The 20994-nt window shown below is 54.5% G+C and overlaps 2 protein-coding genes across 3 annotated transcripts in view; one reads left to right on the forward strand and one right to left on the reverse strand.

The window, feature by feature from the left end:
- Positions 1 to 155: 155 nt before the first annotated feature.
- Positions 156 to 1879, forward strand: GDF1 (growth differentiation factor 1). The gene is made up of 2 exons (XM_074350370.1): positions 156 to 477; positions 1053 to 1879. The coding sequence occupies exons 1-2, from the start codon at positions 156 to 158 to the stop codon at positions 1826 to 1828; spliced, it is 1098 nt and encodes a 365-aa protein (XP_074206471.1). The 3' UTR covers positions 1829 to 1879.
- Positions 1880 to 2236: 357 nt separating this feature from the next.
- The window catches only part of UPF1 (UPF1 RNA helicase and ATPase), a 32140-nt gene continuing 13382 nt past the window's right edge, over positions 2237 to 20994 (reverse strand). Inside the window, exons 3-24 of one of the 2 annotated variants that reach the window (XM_074350369.1) lie at positions 20607 to 20696; positions 18117 to 18284; positions 17510 to 17690; positions 16212 to 16373; positions 15499 to 15583; positions 15218 to 15316; positions 14550 to 14658; positions 14242 to 14401; positions 14020 to 14138; positions 13387 to 13551; positions 13190 to 13304; positions 12480 to 12623; positions 11845 to 12058; positions 8866 to 8983; positions 8323 to 8479; positions 7958 to 8100; positions 7521 to 7695; positions 6970 to 7051; positions 5645 to 5806; positions 5293 to 5510; positions 4817 to 4939; positions 2237 to 4085 (exon numbers count right to left, since the gene is read on the reverse strand). In XM_074350369.1, the coding sequence (XP_074206470.1) occupies positions 4820 to 4939; positions 5293 to 5510; positions 5645 to 5806; positions 6970 to 7051; positions 7521 to 7695; positions 7958 to 8100; positions 8323 to 8479; positions 8866 to 8983; positions 11845 to 12058; positions 12480 to 12623; positions 13190 to 13304; positions 13387 to 13551; positions 14020 to 14138; positions 14242 to 14401; positions 14550 to 14658; positions 15218 to 15316; positions 15499 to 15583; positions 16212 to 16373; positions 17510 to 17690; positions 18117 to 18284; positions 20607 to 20696 (2986 nt within the window). In that variant the 3' untranslated portion in view covers positions 2237 to 4085; positions 4817 to 4819. Of the gene's footprint in view, positions 4086 to 4816; positions 4940 to 5292; positions 5511 to 5644; positions 5807 to 6969; positions 7052 to 7520; positions 7696 to 7957; positions 8101 to 8322; positions 8480 to 8865; positions 8984 to 11844; positions 12059 to 12479; positions 12624 to 13189; positions 13305 to 13386; positions 13552 to 14019; positions 14139 to 14241; positions 14402 to 14549; positions 14659 to 15217; positions 15317 to 15465; positions 15584 to 16211; positions 16374 to 17509; positions 17691 to 18116; positions 18285 to 20606; positions 20697 to 20994 lie in introns of both variants that reach the window. The other variant, XM_074350368.1, reaches the window with a different exon arrangement.

Here is a 20994-nt window from a genome sequence, read left to right on the forward strand (position 1 = left end):
TCACCCTCGAGACTCCACCCCCGGGATTGGTCCCAGTTAGGCTTCGGGATCGCGGCCACGCCCCCCGGCACCCGGACCCCGGCCCCGCCCCCAGCCCGCAGGTCGGGGAGTCCGGCAGCCCCTGAGCACTCGTCCGCCCGCCGCCAGCGAGGAAGATGCCACCGCCGCGCTACCATCTCGACCGCCGCGTCCTTCTACTGGCCCTGCTGCTGCCCTCGCTGTCCCCGACCTATGCCCCCGTGCCCCCAGGCCCCGCCGCCGCCGCCCTGCTCCAGGCTCTCGGGCTGCCCGACGCTCCCCGAGACGCCCCCACATCCCGGCCCGTACCTCCAGTCATGTGGCGTCTGTTCCGCCGCCGGGACCACCAGGAGGCCAGAGCGGGCCCGCGGAGGACGCCTCCGGGGGCCAACCTGCGACCATGCCACGTGGAGGGGCTTGGGGTCCCTGGAAACATCGTGCGCCACGTCCCGGACCGCGGTGAGTGGAACTTGCGCCCGAAGTGTGGGTCTGGGGAGCGGAGACCCCGCTGGGCGCCCCCGGGGCCGACACAAACCACTAGCCCTGCGTGAGGGAAACCGGAGAGCCCTGAGGGTCCCCACTTGCTCCGTCTGGGCCTCTGCACTCCATCCGCTCCTCCGTGTGGATATCTGCGGGAACCTGAGGGAGTGGTCCGAAGGCCAGGTTTCTGTGCTTACAGCTGAAGCCCTATCTCTACTCAGTCCCGTCCCCTCTACTTTGATGCCTTCCTGCAGATGACACACCGCCCAAGCATCGCTTCCCCACGGGGCCCCAGGCCTTCGCTTATCCTATCCTCCTCCCCACCATGTCCCCAAACGCGGACTGGCTCTGGCTGCCCTGCACCGGGCAGGGCCTCTTACTTGCAAGTGATGCCCCCCCAACTCCATCCCCCTCCCCCCCCCCGCCGCTTCACACCATCTGACGCCTTCTAACAGATGGTGCGCTCCTCGCCTCCCAACCGAGACCCCCTCGCGGGCGGGCCGGGCAACGGATGGAGAAGCAGCGCCAGCCGAGCCCTCTCCCTGTTTCCCCAGGCGCAGCCGCCCGGCCCCCAGAGCCCTCTTCGGCTGCTGGGCAGTGCCCCGAATGGACCGTCGTCTTCGATCTATCGGCCGTGGAACCAGCCGAGCGCCCGAGCCAGGCGCGCCTGGAACTGCGCTTCGCGGCCGCGGAGGCGACGGCGGGAGGCTGGGAACTGAGCGTGGCGCCGGCAGGCGCGAGCCCCGGGCCGGTGCTGCTCCGCCAGGCGGTGCCCACTCTGGGAACGCCGGTGCGCGCCGAGCTGCTGGGCGCCGCTTGGGCCCGCAACGCCTCGACGCCGCGCAGCCTCCGCCTGACGCTGGCGCTGCGTCCCCGGGCCCCCGCCTACTGCGCGCGCCTATCCGAGGCCTCGCTGCTGCTGGTGACCCTCGACCCGCGCCTGTGCCACCCTCTGACCCGGCCGCGGCGCGAGGCCGAGCCCGCAGTGGGCGGCAGCTCCGGGGGCGCGTGTCGCGCGCGGCGGCTCTACGTGAGCTTCCGCGAGGTGGGCTGGCACCGCTGGGTCATCGCGCCGCGCGGCTTCCTGGCCAACTACTGTCAGGGCAAGTGCGCGCTGCCCGCCGCTATGTCAGAACCCGGCGGGGCGCCCGCGCTCAACCACGCGGTGCTGCGCGCGCTCATGCACGCGGCAGCCCCCGGCGCCGCCGGCCTGCCCTGCTGTGTGCCCGCCCGCCTGTCGCCCATCTCCGTGCTCTTCTTCGACAACAGCGACAACGTGGTACTGCGGCACTACGAAGACATGGTGGTGGATGAGTGCGGTTGCCGCTGACCTGGGGGCGGGCGGGCGGGATGAGGCAACAATAAACATGCGTGGTCCTCTTTGCTGTCTCCTGGGACCTTGTCACCTGGGGGTGGGGAGGGAAGCGGCTCTGTCCACCGCCATCCACCACCAGGCTGGCGGGTGGGGGGGGGGGTCCTATAGCGCCACCACCGGCCCAGCCCTCCCAAGCTTCCTATTCGGCCCAACAGTCTAATGCAGCTGGACGCTGAGAAATGCCCCTGCACAGACCCAGACACTGCTCACAAGAGGGGCCCAGGGTCCCTTTTTCCAGTCCCTGCTGCGCAGGTTTGGCGTCTCAACTTTGCCACCAAGGTGGCCCCAAATCCCCTGCCCCCAACCAGCCAGACCCCCAGACCAAGTGCTCTGCAGTTCCCCTGTAGTTATCCAGACCCGGTGTGAAAGCAAGAGCGGTTTATTAAGATTTTACAGGTGACAAAAGAGCTTAAAACAAAAGACCAAAAATCAAGTTACATTGCCTTGGTACAGATGCTCCTTGATTTGGAAAACTCATAGTAACTGCTGCTAAGGTGGAGGAAAAAAAGCAAACAGCACAAAGTGGAAGCAAAGCATTCCAAGGAACAGAACAGGGTGGGTGGGTGTGTCACCCATGGGGACGGCGCACAAGGGGTCATAGCGAAAACCTATCCAACTCTATGCAGCTACCAAAAGAAGTGGGAACCGAAAGCCCTACAGCAATGGTAATAAATAAGAGACCTTGCCAGAAAGGTGGCCTGTGTGTCTCCATTTCTCCCATGTACCAGCTGGAATCTGGAGACTTTGGGATGAGGGCCAGTGTAGGGCACATGGGGGGATACTGGGGTTCAGGGTCATCAGGGCCTGGGTAGGCAGAGTTAAGGTTAGACGGTCCCCAACTAGGTCCCACCAGGGAGGCTAATTCTCCACCATGGTGTGCAAACAGCTGAGATGGCTCCACCAGCTAATTACTACTCCCAAGCTGCAACCCAGACACAGGTAGATGCTTCCCTGTACCACCTGATGTGACAAACTCCAAGCCCTTCAGCACACAACTTATTTCTGAAACTTATTCCTGCCCTCACCCCTGCCCAAGGCAGAAACAACCCCACCTCACTGAAGCTATGCCCACAAGTAGGAGGACTCCAAACTAAGGGGGTAGGGTGGGGAACAAGGAGCGATTAGGCGCTTGGTGAGTCTAATCGGCCACAGGAACCATGGGCGCTTCCCTGGGGACAGGGACAGATCCCCCTGGCTGCCGCTTTCCACCAAATCCTTAGGAAGGACCCCGGGTAAGAAGCCACTGGCCAGGGAACAGCCACCTTCCGGTCCTCTGACCTCACGGCCAGTCCTGCCTGAGGCCCCTCCCAGGGGGCCGAGTCCACGGTGCACGGGACGCGCTCTGCTTCTTGGAGTCCAGCAGAGACATGGAGCCGCCTGCCTGGCCCAGGACTGTGCTCCCTTACCGCCCTGATGCACAGGGAGAAGCCGCTGGAAGCTAAAACTGAAAAAAAAAAAAAATTTTCCTCCGGTCACAGGTGTTCATCCTAATCTTGAGTTGGGTTGGCTCGTTTAAACTTCATTTCTGGAAGCTTCTCACATCTCCCAGGTCCACCACTAAGATTTGAGAGACAAACTCAGAAAAGTATATTTTTCAATTCGCCTTTTAAAGAATCTTTAAAAAACAAACAAAACCCCCAAACAAGTATTTTCTTTAAATGAAAACCTGACAACACAGGCAGTGTGACTGCGGCGGTATCAGAGCCGGTGTGGACGGAACCCGCACTTGGAGGGGCTCTACCGGCATGGCCGCCACCTGCAAGGAGCCTGCTCGGCACAGAAATGCGAAGTTTTTTCCAGCTAAAACGTAGTCCCCTTTCAATAAAAGAGAAAAAGAAAGAAAAGAATAGAGGAAAGGGCTACTCTGAGATGAGGGTCTTCCTCCCTCCGCCCTGGTCGCAGACCCAGGTGTGGACGCGGCGAGCGCGGGGCTCCTCAGCGAGCGGGGCTGGCGGGCTCGCTGGCGGGCGGTCCTCGGCCGCCCCACCTCCCGCTCTCCCTTCTCCTTCTCCTCTCCGCCACGTGCCAGCAGTGGGCGCTCGCTCTGTCTCGGGCTCCTCTCTCCCTCGGGTGCTCCTCTCCCTCTCCTGTTGCTCACAGTGGTGCTTCAGTTTTAGCAGTGGAAAACAGGTATCCATTTATTTTTATTTTTTATTACCCAGAATAAGATGCTGATGGACTAAGCCACGTAGCTTAGCTCTTCCGCCGCCACCTGTCGGGGAGGGAGGGAGGGCGAGAGGCTTCAGAGAAGGTGGGAGCCTCAGGGAGCTCCCAGGCCTGGCCCGGAAGGCATGGGGTTTTTTCCCCGACTCCACTCTGCACCTGTGTCCTCATGTGTGAAATGGGGCCTCAGATGCCAACCAGGTGCCCCGACCAGCAACTTTCCACCCAGAGAGAAGAAGGCTGAGAGCTAAGGGTACTGAGCCTTAGCACAGTATGAAGAGTGCTAATCCTTCTCCCAGCAGCACAGCAGCCCACTTTCCTGCACAGAGACAGGTGAGGGGCAGACCTCAGGCCTACACTTGCCCTGCTCCAGCCACACACATCACGGACGGGGAACCATGCAGCAAGGCCCTCAAAGGCACCTAGAAGCACCTCCAGAGGTGCCCGTGTACCAGGGAGCTGAGACCCTTGCCACCCTCATGAGCTCCCTTGTTGGGGCAAGAAGTGTGTCCGCCTCCTCCCTGCCTACTCGGGTGGCTGGGAAGCCCCGACATCCACCCCTTTCTCACTAAGCTCTAGGACCCTCTCCAGAGAGGATAATGTACAGGAGGTGTGCACGAAGCTCACGTCCCTCTGACAATGTGAGCAGAGGTGCAGAAACCCAAAGTGACAGGTGCCAGGATGAGCTGGCCCCTCGGGGACTTGAGGCTCCCACCACGTTTCCCGAATTTCCCTAGAAGTCCAGATCCCAGAGAAGACCTCCTCCAGAGGCTGGCTTGCCTTCTAGTACTGGGACAGCCCCGTCACTCCGCCGTGCTGGTACGCCCGCTCTCCCTGGTATGTGGAGTCTTGTGACAGCGCCACATCAATCTGTGACTTAAACTCATCTCCAAGGTAACTGTCCTGGAAGACAAGGTTGGAGAGATGAGCACCCCGTTGGAGGACGTGTACTCATCCCCCCAGCCTCTGGAATCTGCTGTGTCCAGCCCCTCACCAACCCCAGAGAACAGTCTGGAAACTTACCCTCAAGCCTAAGTGGCAGGAAATCCACATTGGTTACCCTGCCATTGGAGAGAGGTAACCCAGGCCAGCTACCCAGGACAGTATTGTGCATGGAATGTTCTAGACCTATAGTCCCACTGCTATGGTCTTTAGGGGTGAGTGTCAGGGTGTCTGTGTGTGGGGCGGGCTCCCTGGGCTGATCTGACTTCCCTGTGGGTGTGAGGTGTCTCCAGTTAAAGTGCCAGAGGGCTCACCTGGGACAGCTCAGGCTGGGAGAGGCCGGGCTGGCTCATCTGGGAGGGCTGGCTCATGGAGATGTAGCCCTGGGTCAGGGCACCCTGTGAGAAGGGCTGTGACGCCACGTCTTGGCTAGCCTGGCTGTTAGGGAGATTCGTCTGACTGGGCCCAGGAAGCCCAAAGCGGTTCTTCTGGCGCCCCCCACGACCAGTCTTGCCTTTCGGGGTGCCCCGGCCTGAAAGACAGCAGTCCAGGGTTCCTTGAAGGAGGTTCTGAGCCTCACAGACAAGCACACCTGCTCAGAGCCTGGATGTGAATAAACTCCAAGGCCAAACTGATCTTCCCCACAGAATGCTGCTCAGTACTCACCTGCAGCTGGCCCATTAGCTTGTCCAAAATACCCCGGCGGTGGCATGGGTGGCATGACTAGATTAAAGGGGATGGGAATGTTCATGGCGGCCACGTGGCTGGGGCCAGCACTGATCATGCCAATCTGGTCATGGGTCTGGAAGTACATGTTTGAGGGCCGGCCTACAAGACACAAGGTGAATGGCAGGGGTCACACAGCATCCAAATGATTCTGTTGCCTGCCCTTCAAATCAGCTGGTCTGCCCACAGTTGAAATGTCTGTCTTTTCCTGTCACTGAACCTCTTCCCCCAGGGAATTGAGAATCACTGTTCCACGGGGATCTGAAAAACTGAAAACCCCTACATTTCTAATCTTTTTTAAAAAGCCCCTTTTATGGCAAATGTTATATTCATATTACATGCCACCGCTGCCACCACCACCCCTCCCCCATCAAGCAAGGAAACGTCTAAGCTTGACAGACCAGCAGATCTCACTGAAGGCAAAAGACCCAGGGCAGCCCTGGGTCTAACCAGACCCACACTGGACTCAGGGATGAAGGATGGACCCAGGAAACCCTCAGCTACTTGGCGACTCGTTGGATGTGTGATGAGAGCTCTGTTGTTATTAAAGAACACAACACCCAGTCTGAGCCCAGCAGTCAGGAGAACACTGGAGCAGGGAAAGGGGTCCTGCCAATTTAACATGTAAGAGGAGCAGCCGAGTGCACCTGCCCTCAGGAGTGGATGACAAACACATGAGAGGTTGAAGGCCAATGTATAACTCAGGCAGGTGGCACAGAGCCCACAGGCTCAGGGTCCCAGGAGGTAGGGATCTGGGGGGATGAATGGCAACCATCCATAGATTGGCTCAGGGAAGAGGAAGAGTTCCGGGCAACAGGAACTAGCCTTAGTACACACACAAACCTCACACAGGAAAAAAGGGCGTGCGCCTGACCCTGAGGTCTGACAGACCGAGCTAAAGCTTCAGGAAAGCAGTGAAACCTGAAACGAGGCTGCAGGTGTGACCTTTCCACTGAGAAGGCGAGCAAAGGGCAGGCAGGGTTGGGTGGAAGCACAGGGGCAAACAGGCAGAGCTGCAGTAAGTACTTGCTGAGAAACTGCTATACATAGAGCTGTATTACTTAAAAAAAATCTGGTTTTCAGAAACTGCCAAAGACCAATTCTCTGATTTCAGACAAAAGAAGCGGAGAAAGAACTCTCACTGTCAGACAGGTTTCTGTGGACTGAGGCTTGGGAGGCCACTCTAGGAGTAACCAAGCTGGAAGCTGTGGGCATGGGAATAGTCAACAACCGAGGGGCCAGCTTGGTCCCCCACAGAGACTCACCCTGGCTGCTCCGGTCATAGACTGATCCTGGGATAATCGCCTCCCGGGCATCATACATGGCTGTTGTCATGAATCGGGCTCCCTGGAAAGAGTTTAGAGGAATTAAGTGAGGAATTTATCATGTCAACACAAGGAAGAACTTTTCAAAGAACTGGTGGCCTGGGAGATGGCCAGGCTGCACCAAGGACACCCCCGAGCCTTGCTGGCTTATCTGCTTTGGCCTTGCTCGCTCCTCCTGACCTGGCCTTTGATGCTGAATGTTTCTATCTCTGGGCTTCAGGCTGAGCAGCATCCACTCCCTAAGCCCCCAGGGCACCTCAGGTTTACAAAATCTCCTGCTTGTATCTGACTCTGAGGTGCCACCTGTGACGTAGCATCCCAAAAGGCTCAAGACCAGAAAGGCCTCAGAACTCTTGGGAAACCTGGCACGGGGGGCTCTGTGGGGTCAGGCCAGCAGGCATCGCTCCTGTTCACACACTGACATGTGTCATGGCTTGGGGAGAAAGGGGCTCCCAGCAGTCCCCGTCCCCCTGCCCGCAGCTGGTGCTCACTGGGTTGATGGTGTTGACCAGCTTCCTGGGCTTGCTGAACTGCATGAGGCTCTCCCGCAGGTTATTCAGGGGCCCCTCCACCAGCACCTTCTGCTCCTTGTAGTAGTTCAGCAAGTGGTTCCAGAGAGGCTGCTTGGACAGGGCCTTTGGGTTGCCCACAATAATGACCCCGTATCTGCAAAACATGGGCAAAAAGACACTGAGCTTAGCGTCACGTGGTGAGCAGAACATGACACAAAATGGTCTGAGACAAGACCAAACAAACCCAAAACCCAAATCCAATGTAAGGGTGCCTAGGAACCCCTTTCACCACACAGGAGCCGCGAGGGCCACCCTCCACGTTCCTGCCCAGATGCCTGGCCTGTCTGTGCCAGCACCCACCAGGAGTGCTGGGGACAAGTGAGTAACTGCTCACGACAGGACTCAGCCCTCCATACCGCGCTCTGGTCAGGGCCACATTAAGCCGCCTGGGGTCGTTTAAAAATCCAATGCCTTGGTGCTCATTCGCCCGCACACACGAGAGGATGATGAAGTCCTTCTCACGCCCCTGGAACGCATCCACACTGGCGATTTCCACCTCCTGGAAAGGGCAATGGTCATGGTCAGCCAGCTGGCTTCCTTCAAGGACTCCCAGCCTGCACAAAATGTGTCGAGATGCACCATTAAATCCCACCGTCAAGTCTGGGACCTGAAGTCTGCAGAGCCCCCAGGTGCCAGCCACCTGCCTGCTGCATCTCCACTGCAAGGTGGTCAAAGGTCAGCGCCCTTGGTAGGACCCGGCAGCCAGACTGGGCGTGCGCACCTGGTAGAGCTTGGTGTGCAGGGAGCCGCTGAACTGCATATACTGCACTAGGTAGGAGCGCTGGCCCTCGTAGGGCGTGATGATGCCGATCTGGTCTGGCTTGGCACCTGCCTTCAACAGCTTCGTGGTGATCTTCTCCACATTTGCAGCCTCCGTCCTAAGAAAATTGGGCTTTCACTTCGCAGGTTCCACTCACGGGCTCCTGAGACCTGAGTCTGGAGGCTGTGGAGGCTCGGGGCAGCCCACCTCCAGCGCAGCCCCGTGAAGGCCCCACTTGGTGCGCCCACAGTTGGGCTGCCCCATCCTTCGTCAAGAGAGTCGTGAAGGACACAAAAGGTTCATACATGGGCTTATAAAGGATCTGCTCATCATAAAAATAGATACTGAAAAGATGAGGTGGAAATATGCTGTTGGTTTAAGCATCTGAACAGAATGAGGATAAGGAAGGCAAGGAAGTTTCACCACCACAAAACCAACAGGTTGGCGGTCACTGGACAAGCCATCACTGAGGCCAGCAGACGCTGCAGAAGAGTCCTTGCTTACCTGTTCAGGTAGGAGGTGCCTGAGCTGGCAATCTCCTCTTGGCCCTGGGTCACGTAGAAGAACATCGGTTTATCTGGTTGGGGCCACTGGAAGTCAAAGCCCTTCTTCACACGATCCGCTGTCATTATGGACAGAAAAAAGAAAGCATTCCATCAGAGAAAAAAAAGAGTAGCCGGTCTCGGCTGAGCTGATGGAGAGCTGAGTGGAGGCCATGCCACCTTGGGCACAGGCACACAGTGGAGGGGGAAACAGCAGGCTCCAGGCAAGAGACTCAGGACTGCAGGGCCCTGGGGAGGCCACCGAGTGGGTCCTCTGACCAAAACTCCTAGGAACACTTGGCACTGTGCCTAGAACAAAGCCGGCTTACTTGCTACAGATCTCACCGGTAGCACTTTCTGCAGTCTGTTTAAGAAAACTTTGCCTATGCCAGTGTAATGAAGGTTTGCTTCCAGAAGCTTTATGTTGTACTTTAAGGGACCCATAAGCCCTTACAACTGGCTTTTATGGATGACACTGTTGAAATCTGTCCCATCGGTCCCACAAACCAGGGCTCGTAGACAGGTGGGTCTGCCTCTAGACTCTATCCTGGGTGCTATGCCCAGTGAGTCGTCAACTGCAGCTTTACAGTAAGTCCTGACATCTAGTACTTCATCAGGCTCTTCGTGTTCATCTTGGGTGCTTGATCCTATGCGTGTCCTTATAATTTAAAAAATCAGCTTGTCAAATCATACATCCCACCACCTCTTTGAGACATCTTGACTGGAGTTGTACCTAATTAACAGATTAGTTTAAGAAAACTCGTATTTTTGCATCAAAATAGCCTAACATTGATGAAGGAAGTCTGACATCTGAGGGAAGTATGATCCTTTTATGTCAAGCTGGAAATGAGGCAAAGCCCACCTCTATCGTTCAGGTGAGGGCAGCAGCTGGCCAGTTCAGTAGCCAGTTAGCCCAGAGGCTGTTGGCAAACATTTAACCACCTGCTGGGGGTGGGACAAGGGCTAACCTACAGTGCTTGCCAATCCCTGTGATGTAAACACTCCCACCACAGCTGATGTCCGGCTACCCTGAGTCAGAGGGTCTGGGCAAGCGCCGGCACTGCCCTGGACAGGGGTCACTTCAGGGAGCTGGTCACGCTGAGCTTTTAGAGTCAGGTGCTGTTACATAGGCGTATTCACCGAGTGAAAACTCATTAAGCTGAACACTTTAAATCCACGCATTTCTTTACACTTCAATAGAGAGTTTTAAAAATACACTTATTGGGTGCTATGTCCTGGGCACTAATGGTACAGCAGTGAACGAACCACCACCACCAACCCCTGCTGTACAGAGACGCCACCGTGGAGGTAGGTGGAACAAGGCTGGCGAGGGACTGAATCAGTGTTAAGTGGCGGCTTTCCCAAGTGTCAACTGTGTCAGAGAATCACAAACAAGCTCCTCTTGGCCTGGCCTTTTCTACCCTCATCACCCAATGGACTGGCAGCATTCTAAGTGTCAAGACTGCACAACACAGCAGCTGAGTGGCCCTGGACAGGCACGTATGCTGTCAGCCTCAGTCTCCTCATCTATAAAGTGGGCGAAACAAGGCCAATAGGGCAGGCTGCTGGCATCAACGAGACACTAAGTCTGTGGTTCTCAAACACTGCTCTTAGAACCCCTTTACACTCTGAAAAGTTGAGGAGCCCAAACAGTTAGTCTCTGTGGATGACATCTGGTATTTATTGTATTTTAAATTTAAAATATTTTTTTAAAGTTCATTTAAAAGTAAACATATTAACTTAAAAACACTTTTTATAAAAAGTAACTATATTTTTCACTAAAATATATTTAGTGAATTTTTGCAACTCATTTCACTATACTGTTCCCAGGCTCCCATGAGCCCTTGCAGTATGTAAGGATGGTCAGGCCTCACAGATGCATGTGGTTGGAAAAGGGAAGCCTGTTTTGTGAGCTTTTTCACTACTGCGGAATTCTGCCCCTGATTCTACAGGAAAGATGGACAGGAGGTCACCCTGCAGTCAGTGATGATGGCCTCTCTACTCTGCCCTGTGCTCACATGAATTCTGACCCTGAGTGACTTGGCAGCACTCCTGCTGGCCCTTGGAATAGGAAGTGCCTGCTCATCCAGTCAGGAGGACCTTCCAAAGGCTGACGCACCTGACATCTGTCACCACCAAGATCCCAACAGAAAAGCCACTCAGCATCAGGAAGACTTGGTCAGCTCATACTAGGGAACATGGGTTTTCCAAAATTCTAGTATTTATTTTAATGCTCAGATTTTAGCACTGGTGATGGATCCTGTCAGTTGTTCTCCTTGAAGCCACAGGCTTATTTTGATCATTTTTAGGAAAATTCCTGCTGAATATCCCAGGCTGCATAACTACAGTGTGTCTGTGAGTCCTTCCTTCAAGAACCTCACACCTGACAAGTGTCTTAGGAGAACTTCCTCTCCCATCACACACAGAATCACAGCAACATGCACTCAAGGATTAGTAAACTGAGTTGTCTTTGCTTCTGGATCCAGGACACTGCCCGCCACAGGCGTGTGGTGGTAACGACGACACACAGCAGTCTGCTTGTACCACTGACTTGTGCTGAGGCTTCTGAGCCATTAGCAAGTGTCAGCACAGCCAAAGGGCACACAATGCCCTGGTGTTTCTATGAAAGCAGTTTGGCCTCAGTTGTGCAGAGGTCTCTGAGACCCCCAGAGCCCAAACTTTGAGAACCTCTGAGGAAGGAGTGGGAGGGGCGGTCAGCTCTGCCACCCCCTCGTCTATATGCTGTATATTGTGAGCCAATGGTGGGGATTCTCATGTAGTGACTCTGAATTTCACGAGGACATGGACTCCCCCTTGCCCACAACCCTGAGAATGTCCCACACTCTAGAGTGTACGTTCTGTCCCATGGACCACTGTGCCTCTGAGGCACCCCTTGCATACAAGCTGTCACTTACGCCCCTCGCTCTGAGCCGAGCATTACCTGCAGTGACACCGTTCTGAAGAGAGCCCTCGTAGAAGATGTTGGATGGGAAGGCACTGAGCGCAGGGTGCATCCGATACTGGACCTGGAGGCGGATGGGACGGATGCCCAGCACCACCAGGCGCTCGAAGAGTGACTGGGACAGCCCGGCCTTGGCCGCCTTCTTGCACATCACCACGGGGCCCAGCTGGCAGTGGTCACCCACAAGGATCAGCTGTGGTGAGAGGCCCACACACAAGTAAGAAGCTCAAGCATGAAACAACCTAGAGGTCCACTCAAAGGGGACCAAGAGGCCCAGGGTCCATATAAACACCTGGCTATGAGAGTTCAGGTGGCAAGATACTGACTTGGGATGGGAAAACCACCCACCACATACATGAAACACACAAACTTGCACTCAGAGCCCACACAGAAGCTCTGTGCCTAGTCCACCCTTCAGAGACCACCCCACCCCCCCAACCAAAGGGCCTGCTGTGCATCCCTCTGTGCTCTGTCAGGGCATCAGCACCGCAGGACATGAAAACAAAACAAACAACAAAAACAAAACTTCAGCACTAAGAATTATGCAGAATTGGAACAAAAAAGAATGCACACCAATTTTCAAACAAGACTACAATGGATGTGCTGCAGCCCACCTGCTTGGCTCCAAGGACCACGGGGACCATGCACTCTGGCTCGGTGGCCTGGGTGCTTTCATCGATTAAAATGGAGCGGAACTGCATCTTGGCAAGCCTCGGGTCCCCCGCGCCCACGCACGTGCAACAGATGACATCAGCGTTCTGGAAAAGAAAGTGTGCCAGGCATCAGGGCACTAGACCCCAAAGGGCAGGCAGACAGGACACAGACACCATTCTGGTCCAGGCCCTCTGCAACAACTATGAAAACAAGTGGTCCTTCCCTGACAACATCTACTATCCAGGCTGTGATGACACTAACTTTTGTGGTCCTAAGTGGTTGGGCTTCACGCCTAAGAAAGGGCTCTGTGCCTCGAGACAGCCTCTGAGGGGCAGTGCTGAGCAAGGGAAACCGACTATCAGGCTGAGATCGTTTTTGGTTGGTTTCTTACAAAAAAGCAGGAGACAGCAATCCAGCTCCCCCCCACCCCCAGGGTGTGCAGACCAGGTTCCCAAGATCCCAGCAGAAGGGAGGCTGGCGGGGAGTGGAAGCCTAAAAATCATGTGTTTCAGGCAAGATGTCTCTGTGTGATCTCAGGAAGAGCATTAGAAGGAGGTTATCAAAGTTTTCTCCTCAAATGCAAAAGAGTATCCAAACAGGTCCTTCAGTCCTAACGAAGCCCTGAGGCCCAGGCCAGTTCCAGGGCAGCAGGGTCGGGGGCAGAGCTCACCATGAGCAGCTCCCTCTCAGCAGTGCGCTTCAGGGCCCGGTACCGCTTCTCATCTGCGGACGACAGCTCCCCAGTCTCATCCTTCAGCTGCTGCAGCTTCTGGAGCTCTGGCATGCTGGAAAAACAGGGGCGTGTGAGCCGCCAGGGCCTAGGCGGAGGAGATGCACCTCACCTGAGGTCAGTTACCCAACACCCACCTGTCCATGTTTCTGATCTGGTTGTGCAGGGCCAGGAAGGACACCGGGGAGTCAATAGCCTCACGGCTCTTTGCACAGAGCCGCACAACTTTCAGCCCGGTCTGGTGGATCTTCTCAGTCAGCTGATCCACAGCTATGTTGCTTGGAGCACAGACGAGCACAGGCCTTCAACACAAGGTGAGCCAAGGTCTCAGTGCTCGCCCGAGAAAATCCTAATTAGCTAAGACTGTTGCTCTGAATCACAGGAAGTGGAGCCAGTTCGAGATCTAAGACTAAAGCCAGGAATGACACGATACTGAAGGAGCTAAAACCCAGACGGTCTGGAGCTTCCTATCCCCACCTCATCTTTACTCTACTTGTGCAACACCCCGTTAACAACTGAGACCGACATCCTCACCTCCTGCCCACACCATGAAGACTTTCAAAGCTCCGAGATGCACATAGGACAATACAACCCAGGATGAACCTACCCAGCGCGGCCTTTACAAGAATGGCAGGCTTGCTTGTTCAAAGCAACCACAAGGGCCAGATCTTACGCAAACGGTGAAATGCAGCATGCCAGGCACCCGGGGCCCTGAGCCCTCCTGGAAGACTGGCCTCCCCCTCACTGCCTTGAGCCGTGCAGAGCCCTACCCATTGCCTTGCCGAGCCAGGTGGTAGACGATGGTGGCTGAGGTCACTGTCTTTCCTGTGCCCGGTGGTCCCTGGATCAGGCTCAGTGGTCTCTGTAGCACAGTCTTGACGGCATAAACCTTCAGACACAAGTGGCCATTAGGGGTGCAGGCATGGCGGAGGGCCGCTCACCCGGCAGGCTCTGCAGTCCAGGACCCCCCTGCCCCCGGGACAGGTGAGAACCTGAGAGTGGTTGAGGTCAGGGAGCCCCTGTGCCGTGAAGCGCTTGGGCAGCTGGCACTTGATGATCACATCCTCCACCTCGTGGCCGAGCAGCTTATGGTAGATGTAGCCCGACACGGAGGTCTCATCCACAGCAAAGGTTTTCAATGCACTCTGCATCCTGTCAGGAAAGGGCCAGGTCAGTGGCGTGCAGACCTGCTCCTCTGTTACGGGGAGAAGCCCGGGGATGCTGGAGGCAGGAGCCACACCAAAGCAGGTGACTGAGAAGCAGTTGCAGGGAAGTAGAGGCGGGGAAGGAGGCGACATACCTGTCGAATGAGGTTGACTTCCACACAAAATCCACTTGGAAGTTATGAGTCACCTCCACGGGCGCGCCCACACTGCTCCGAAGCTCAATGGCAATCTCATCACCATAATCTGCCACTGAGTTAAGTTTCACCCTTGTCAGAAGCCTTTCTGAGGAGCCCGCATTCGGATACTGAGGAGGCAGACCCTCCTCTGCACCAAACAGAAAACGCAGCCAGTGAGGCCCAATCTCACTGACAGATTCAGCCCACTGTCCGGGACCACTGCAGCCAGCAGTGTCCTCCCTGTGAGCCTGGGGCAGCACCCAGTGCCAGCATGGAGCAGCCAAGCCCAGGGCCCAGGTGCCAGGTCCCAACCGTGAGCAACTGCAGAGCCCGCAGGCACAGAACTCGAAGCGCCCTGGCTTCTGCCTAGCCAGCTCTTTCATCAGTTTTATACAAACAGTGCGACCTCAGAGTACAACTGAAGAAAGGGCTCAATGATTGGAAACAAACATGACTCAAAAAAAGGCTCTTGCAGCCGTGGCCGTACCCAACACCCTTCCCTGCACCTGAGGCTTCAAGAAGGCTCCCTGTGCCGACCCCCACACAGGTCTCCTATGCTCAGGACAAGCTCATCAGAGACGTGGGCAGAGGGTGCCTGTGCCAGCCCTTCTTTACACAAAGGATACTATCAGGGACCTTGATAACGTGGCCGATCCCTTTCCACAAGGGCGCCAGGTCCCCTTTGTACCGCAGGCATATCTCGTCCCCCTGCATGAGCCGCATGTCTTACAGGGAAAAGAGTAAGAAACTTAGTGTTTTCAACATGCGCCACAGACGCCACCATAAAGAGTTTAAATTAAGGGATACTTTACAAGGGTGGAACTAGGAATTTTATGCTACTTATGGTCACAAATATTTTAAAACTTAAAATCACCTCTTAACCAAATTATGACTAAATCCTCATTACCAGAGTCAGTCTTGGGCAAAGTGAAGTAGGCGATTCTCTTCTTGTTAAGGCCCAGGTCCCACCTGACCGTGATGTTATCTTGAGTCTGAGCACATAAAAAATAAGAGCCCTGTTAGCCTGCAACACAGACACGGGCCTGGACTCCTCGTGTCTGGGTTTCCACAAGCGTGTGCCCTACAGTGAGCGGCACCCGATAGCCTGAAATACCAAGGGCATATCCGGGAGAGAAGTCATCAGGACCCCTAAACCTGCACAAGACGACCAGGAGACCCCCACATGATGTCTGTTCTTGGAGGCAGCTTCTCTGTGGGCTGCGGACGGAGAAAAGGAAGCTGATGGCTGAGGATGCAGCCCGTGAGCCTCGGCGCTCTTGCTTCCTGTGCATGGTCTCTGCGGGACAGACACAAGCAGTGTCCTCGGCAGCTGTGGGCTCCTAGGGTCTGACTCTTGTGGCTGCGGGTAAAGCCTACGAACCCGACTGTGAGGAATTTTTGTTGAATTTAAAATCAGAAAACACCTAGGCGGGTGTCTGGCTCTGAGTGATGGGGCATCTGCCCACAGAGTGCTCCCTCGCCTGTCCTCCATCCACGGTTCCGTCTCTCGGGGGCTGTGCCTCAGCCCACATCAGCATCTGCAGAGAAAACTGCCCGCCCCAAGGCTCAGAAGAGATGCTTGGTTAAAATGACCAGACCCTCCTGCACACACCACATCACCTGGGACTCCTTTAGTTTCTTATCGTAGTCGGCCTCCAGCTTGACCAGAGGGCCGAATATGTTCTGGTACTGGTAAGCATCCTCATACCGCAGGAGGACATGCTGTGGCTCCTCATCCACTCCTGGCTTCTCCAGGTCCTCCAAGGTGGCAGACGGATTTTCCTAGAGGACAAGAATCAGCACCATGTTCTTTCCTCTTTTCACCTCTATTGGGCACACCCATCACTTCTCAGGATGAGCTGATGTTGGGCTCATGGAGAGAAGGGCACCCAGTGGTCGGTGGCACCCATATCAGGAAGTCAACATGGCACACAGAGGTGGACACCGTGGCAGCCACATAGCCTGACATGCCTATACCATCAGATGGCTGCATCCTCCAACGAAGACCTAGCCCCCGAACTGGGAGAAAGAACACCTCTTCCTGGCTGCCAGAAAGACCACGAGTTTCTCCGGCAGGTGAACAGACCCCCCAGCACAGGGTCCTCCTGGCCCTATGCTGCACCAACAAGAGTGACACTCTTCCTTGGCAGGAACAAAACAGTATGTGGGCTGTTTGGATACAAACTGAAATGGTAAAATAATCGTGGCAACCTGAAAATCGAGGCAGAAAGGTTCTTTGCTAGACAATACTTGAAAAATATTTTGACTTGCACTTGAAGTGAAAATAAATTCACATTTCAGATTTCTAATTACATGGGTGCCTAATTAAAATTTCTAGTCTAGTTATTAAAACTTTATCAAAAAATCTAAACTGTCAGAACCAGAGAAGGGCTTCTCTAAAGAAATGATCTGCGGGCAGGGCAGGAATCCCACTACCTGACCTGACAGCCCCTCTTCCTTTCACTTGTCTGGCTTCTCTGGGTCCCACATCTAACCTTTGAGATCCTGACCTCATTCCCACTGAACGCTCGCCCCCAGCCTGGTGCCTCCTTGGCTCTGACATGTTACAGCCCTGATGAGGCCTGTGCACTTGCAGTCCTGTCTGCCTACTCAGGCCTGGCTCCCCTTGACATGTCCACCCATAGCTGGGTCCCATCCTCCTCCTTCCCACCACCCACCTTTTGCCTTTAGCAAGAAGAGAAAAATTCCAACAGCCAGAGCTTTACTCTCTAAGATGGCACCTAGCGGAGGTGACTGTGGTGCCCACACTCCTAGCAAGGGGTCACTCCAGGTGGAGGCTACAGAGTCTCACTCTAGCTCCTTCCAGAATCTCCTGTTTCTGAAGACGCTACCCCAGTTCCACTCTCCCTCCTGGAAACTTGGTGCTGAGATGGATCTGCATTCCCAGCGGGCCTCACCTTCCAGAGCTCCTCCAGCTTGTTGATCTGCTGCGCGGTGATCTGCCGGGCCCGCAGCTGCTCCTGCTCAGAAGGAATCTTGACCAGCCAGGACAGGAAGCAACGGTCCTGGATCAGGGGCTGCCACTGTGAGCTGTCCCAGTTGATGTCCTTGAGGCTGCTCTGACTGGCACAGGGCTGCCTACAAAAGGCCCAAGGGCGGGGAGCACCCAGGTGAGGATGACCTCTGCCCTTAAAGACTGATTCCCTTTCACCTCAGAGTGGCATTCCCTACAATTTATTATACGATCACATTACCTTTAAATTGTTAGCAATAAATTGCATCTCCCCATGTGCCTGAGCTGTGAATTCTTAAAACTCAGAACAGACTTTGCTTTCACAGAATGATTTTTATGATTTAACCAGAACACATCCCAAAAGAGTTCGACATTCCTAGCTATCTAACAAGCCTCAATCCCACCCCTACCCCACCTTACCGAACCTCCTTACACCTCGCCAGCCGGCAGACACTATTTTAAAGTATCTTAGAGCTCCAGGGAGTCAGAGCCATAGAGTGGCTGTCTTTTCGGAAAGGCAGTCCCCTAGGAAATCGAGGCCCCACCCTCACCTGCACAGCAGCACCACCACCGAGTCAGCCTTGGCAGGGATGAAGCCAAGGAGGAAGACGTTGCGGCAGCCGCAATTGTAACACTCCAGAACCGTCTCCCCCAGGGGCCCATCCTTGTGTAGAGTCACCTCTTTGCATTTTGCCCTCACGAGGTGATTTACAATGTGGCTGAAACCAGGAAATGATAAATAGTTAACACTCAAAGTTTGGCTTTTCACCACTTTCAATTTTTGAGCCCTGTTAAAAGTTCCGGTACCGGTCACGGTCCATTAGCAAGAGCAGTCACACCTCATCCATCTGGCATCCCAGGGGACCAGCCCGCCCCTGTACTGGCTCCCCATTGTGTGCAAAAATCAATCTGACTTGAACTATTTTTAAGGAAAACTTTCCTAACACGTTTCACATAGTTCCTGCCTCCCCCCACCCCCCGCCCAGTTACTGCTCTCTTAAATCCAACTTATCGGGCCTAACTGAATCTATTACTGGGGCCAAGATTGCTGTCCTGGAGAGGCGAGAGGCTCCCCTGTTCACTGCTCCTCTTTGCTCGCTGTAGTTTCTCTGCTGCTCCTTTCAAAGTCACTTCTCGTGGCCCCTGCACCTGCCTCCAGGAGCAATGACCCTCCTCATTTGCTGCAGGCCAGGAAACTTGATAACTAAACGTATTAGAAACCTGAGGACAGTCAAAAATACTGAGTAAGGGGGCTCAGGGCTACTCTCTGGAAGCACAGGGCCAGCTCTGAACCATCTGAAAGCCCCACTGTCTCAGCTCTTTCGTTAATGCGCATGGCCAGGGCTCTATCATCCTTCTCATTTTCAGGACACAATTCACCTACTCCAGGGTCTTACTGAATCCCCCAGCTGCTGAATTCCCCACTCTGCTACACCAGCCTTGCTCAGGGACCATAGGTGGTGTGCAGCTCTGCCTCGGGCTCTCCCCGCCACCCCCGCTATCCGCAGCTTTGCTGTGGGTTTGTCAGACACTGAGCATGCCTGCTGGGCCTCCAGCCTTCCCTGCTACCGGCCTCGCATCACCTTGGGAAACCCCTCATGTTACAAGTTTGGGCTCAGATGACAACATCCTAACCCTCTCTGGCCCCACAAAGACTGTCAGATTATCTAACCAATCATCAGCACTCTTGGTAACCCCCTGTGGAGCTGCCACCACTGGGCATTTTACCGGAAGCAGTGATTTCCTCTTGTCTTTTCTACGCCCACCTCACCCCATGACACTGAAAGCTTCCTGAAGGCGAGTGGCTGTCCCATCACCTTCCCAATCTGACCTTGCACAGAACACACAATGCTGGTTGAGTCTGTTTTCCCTTAGAGGCCCTCTGCTCACTTCCCTGATCTTGGCTCTGCTGACCGGAAGCTGGGGGTGCCAGCTAAGACAAGTTTTATTTAACTGCCTTTCCTGCAGCAGAGGAACTAATGCACACAGTAACACTTAAATTACCCAGAACATTCAGAAAATGGGATACTGGTCTCTTCTGCTTACCCTGAAATGCTTTTCCTTTCAAATCTCTAAAAAACACCAGACCCCTTTCTTGCCTCACTCAGAACCCCATAATTCACATCACTAACTCCAAGCTGACACGAGATCTGACCACTCTGTGTCCTTAGGCTGCACAAGATGGTAAGCCCTGGTCCATGGCTGCTGAAGGCTCAGGAAGGGCGTGGGCTCTGTACAAATAAACTTGCCTACAGAATTTTGTTGCTTTATTTCTCCAAAACATGAACCTCAGAGGAAGATGCTGCTTTCCTGCTGACGACCTGGAGCCCTGTCCTACGGAGATTGCTCTGTTTCTCATGGCAATGGAGTTGCTGCATATCCCAGCAACCCCGCAAGAGCCGCCAGGACCAGACCTGCGCCAGCAGTGGGGGCTGAGGAGTCCCACCACTCTAGCTCAGACAAACGGACTCTCCCCTGGAATCCAAGCACCCGCACAATGCTGGTCTCACCCCAAACACAAAACAAGGGACCTCGTCACAGATGCTGCTGATCAACAGCAGGAAGGGAAACCCAGAGCCGATGGTCAAGTGAACTTAATTTAATCTGATGATTCAGGATCTGGCCCATATTAGCCCCAGGACTGCTCCGATGAGCTAAGGCCAGAGGGAGCCTCCTCAGGAAGCAGGTCCCATGGATGCCCATTACTGTCCTGGGAACATCCTCCCCAGGCACCCAGTAATGAAGATGAACGGGCGTGCCAGGAGCTCATCTTGCAGAAAAATATAAATAAAAACTGGGAACGAGAATTAAGCCAACCCTACTTGCATAATAAAAAGAACCACAGAGAATAAATCAAGGGTAAATACATTAAGGCATTCACACACCACCATCTGTTTCAAGTTAAACCAGTCACAGAGGAAGGAAAAAACCAGGTTTGTTAGCATGATTTTATATTGTGCTTTGCTTCAACATTTCCATAATTTACACACAAATCTGAGCACAGCACTGATTAAAGACACATGCGCGGTTTGATTATCTACCTGCCAGAAGTATTTCCACGTCCATTACAGAACCACTTCTTGCTGGTATTACAGTAAACCACGCAGGCAGGATCGTGTATTCCGCAGTAACTAAAAAAGTCAAAACATCAACAGTTAAGGCTGGAAGATCGCTCTCTGGTTTTAATTTGGCAGGATGTAAAATTCTTTCCTCTTACAACATTTTTAAGTTTTTCATTAAACACATACTCAAACCCAACGATCCCACTAACAAAATCCAATCAGTTAACTGCAGAGGCTTCTTGACCTCTGTGAACACAGGGAAGGGGTAGGGGTGCTGTGGAGACTTCTCAAGACATCCCAGATGGCAGCAAAGCCCATTCCAGGTGGTGGGGGGCAGGGTGAGAGCTGTGCAAGGGGGCAGGTGAGC

Source organism: Camelus bactrianus, chromosome 22 (assembly GCF_048773025.1).
Source record: "Camelus bactrianus isolate YW-2024 breed Bactrian camel chromosome 22, ASM4877302v1, whole genome shotgun sequence".
Classification (NCBI taxonomy): domain Eukaryota; kingdom Metazoa; phylum Chordata; class Mammalia; order Artiodactyla; family Camelidae; genus Camelus; species Camelus bactrianus.